This window comes from Populus euphratica, unplaced genomic scaffold, assembly GCF_000495115.2.
Source record: "Populus euphratica unplaced genomic scaffold, PopEup_1.0 scaffold58.1, whole genome shotgun sequence".
In the NCBI taxonomy this organism is placed as follows: domain Eukaryota; kingdom Viridiplantae; phylum Streptophyta; class Magnoliopsida; order Malpighiales; family Salicaceae; genus Populus; species Populus euphratica.
The window spans coordinates 2104792-2106570 of NW_011499864.1; the positions used below are offsets into that span (position 1 = coordinate 2104792).

General features: G+C 35.8%; 1 protein-coding gene across 3 annotated transcripts in view; it reads right to left on the minus strand.

The window, feature by feature from the left end:
• Positions 1 to 1779, minus strand: part of LOC105125844 (uncharacterized) — an 18509-nt gene that overhangs the window by 5377 nt on the left and 11353 nt on the right. For all 3 annotated transcript variants that reach the window (XM_011026495.1, XM_011026494.1, XM_011026493.1), the window contains exons 15-17: positions 1413 to 1562; positions 283 to 420; positions 22 to 138 (exon numbers count right to left, since the gene is read on the minus strand). In XM_011026495.1, the coding sequence (XP_011024797.1) occupies positions 22 to 138; positions 283 to 420; positions 1413 to 1562 (405 nt within the window). The remainder of the gene's footprint in view (positions 1 to 21; positions 139 to 282; positions 421 to 1412; positions 1563 to 1779) is intronic.

Sequence of the window (1779 nt, forward strand, 5' to 3'; positions counted from 1 at the left end):
GAACCGCTCATCCCCATTCAACATTGCTGTCATGAGCTTGTGAGCAGTTGCCCGTTCTAAGCTTTTGGGAATGGATCGGTAACATGACAAGTAGAGTTGCCTTGCTCTATCAAATGCATCATCCAGCCAGACACTATGCTGAGATTTAGCAATTTCAGGTATCAAAATATCAGTACATAAGGTCAACAATGTGGCATCCATCAAAAGCAACCAAAAAAAACACCACCTAAAAATGACACTAAACTTTTACTGGTCAGCATATATTGGTTATTGATGGGGTACCTCAAGTACCATATGAAGTAATTCAAATGCTGCTTGCATCCCATTGTCTCGCAGAGTGAAGCGGAACTCCATGCAAATAAATTCCTCAGTTGACTCCAAAGAGCAATTTATTAGGTGATTCACACAAAAAAGTTCTACCTGAAGAAGCATATTGCACAGTAATAAGGGTAAAATGAACTGCTGAGAAAACTTCCCAGCATGCATAAAAAAAATGATTGCATGCAGCTAACTTCACATAATGCAGCAGCAGTTCTAAAAATTGGAAACCCATTATACTTAACACACTCACGCCTGATAATTGACGATTTTGACTATGATTTCATCTTTAGAATATTAATTTCTCAGTCCCATAATGAATTATTAAACACAAGCATATTTGTATACACAGATCACATTCTATATATGTTTTTCCTCCAAAATTCTTCATGTTTCATTAAGTATTTAACTGCAATAAATCCTAATCTGCAAATGATTCCTTATCAAAGCTAATTTACTGACAAAAAACTTCAAAAGATCTGCTCTGTAAAAAAGGCGTATACATGCAACATGAAATCATATCTGAAGAAAATGTCACCTAAAATTCAGACAATTTATTTATTTATCTGTTTTGATGGCTTTGATAATATTCTTGACAAGTCTATCTAAACTGCTGCTTAGTTTCACTATGTTTTGAGATCTCTCTTCATTGCTGTTCATAACTCATACAGCCTCATCCTGGTTTCAATTTTTTTTTCTTTGATCTAAAATTATAGGGGAATTTGCCACAACAAAGGTCCGTGTTCAATTCTCAAGTGCACGCTCTACATTAAAAACCATAAAGCGTAGGAGTGTCTCCAAAGTCTCCCTTCCAAGACTGCAATCTAATAGGACCATAACTGTGTAATTTACTTTAGCAAAAAGATTATCCAAGGTTTCCTCAAGTCTAAACAACCAGCCTGCACTACCATTTAAACTGATTTTTTTATGGCAGATCTTTCAGAAAAAAATTGAAAATTTTAATAAGATGAAATAGAGGACAAGCAATATCACTTCTTTTTGACATTCATTTCATAATCGATAGTCCAACCCACACAATGAACTTTCTAATATTTAATTTTAAAAAGAAACATAATATACAGTACTAGACCAACCTGCTCTCTCGAAAAGCTGCCAACACGACCACCCTCACTGAGAGTTCTAACACCCACAACAACAGCTCCTTTAGACTCGGAACTTTCAGCTGCCCTGCCCCCACCCACAATAAGCCGCATGACACCTCCCCGGGATTCACTTTTGGATATCTGTACACAGCGTGGGATTGAACTAAAATTGAAATAGGTGGTGATATATTAAGTATATTGCCAACATGTAGCTATCAAGTTTTTTATTACCATCCAGATTGAAAACATGAGATGAAAGATGGAACAGACAAGAAGTATTGTTTTGCTTTGAAGTGAATATTAAAACCAAAATGCAACATGTCTTCATAAATAAATACCTCAAGCACTGTACACTACG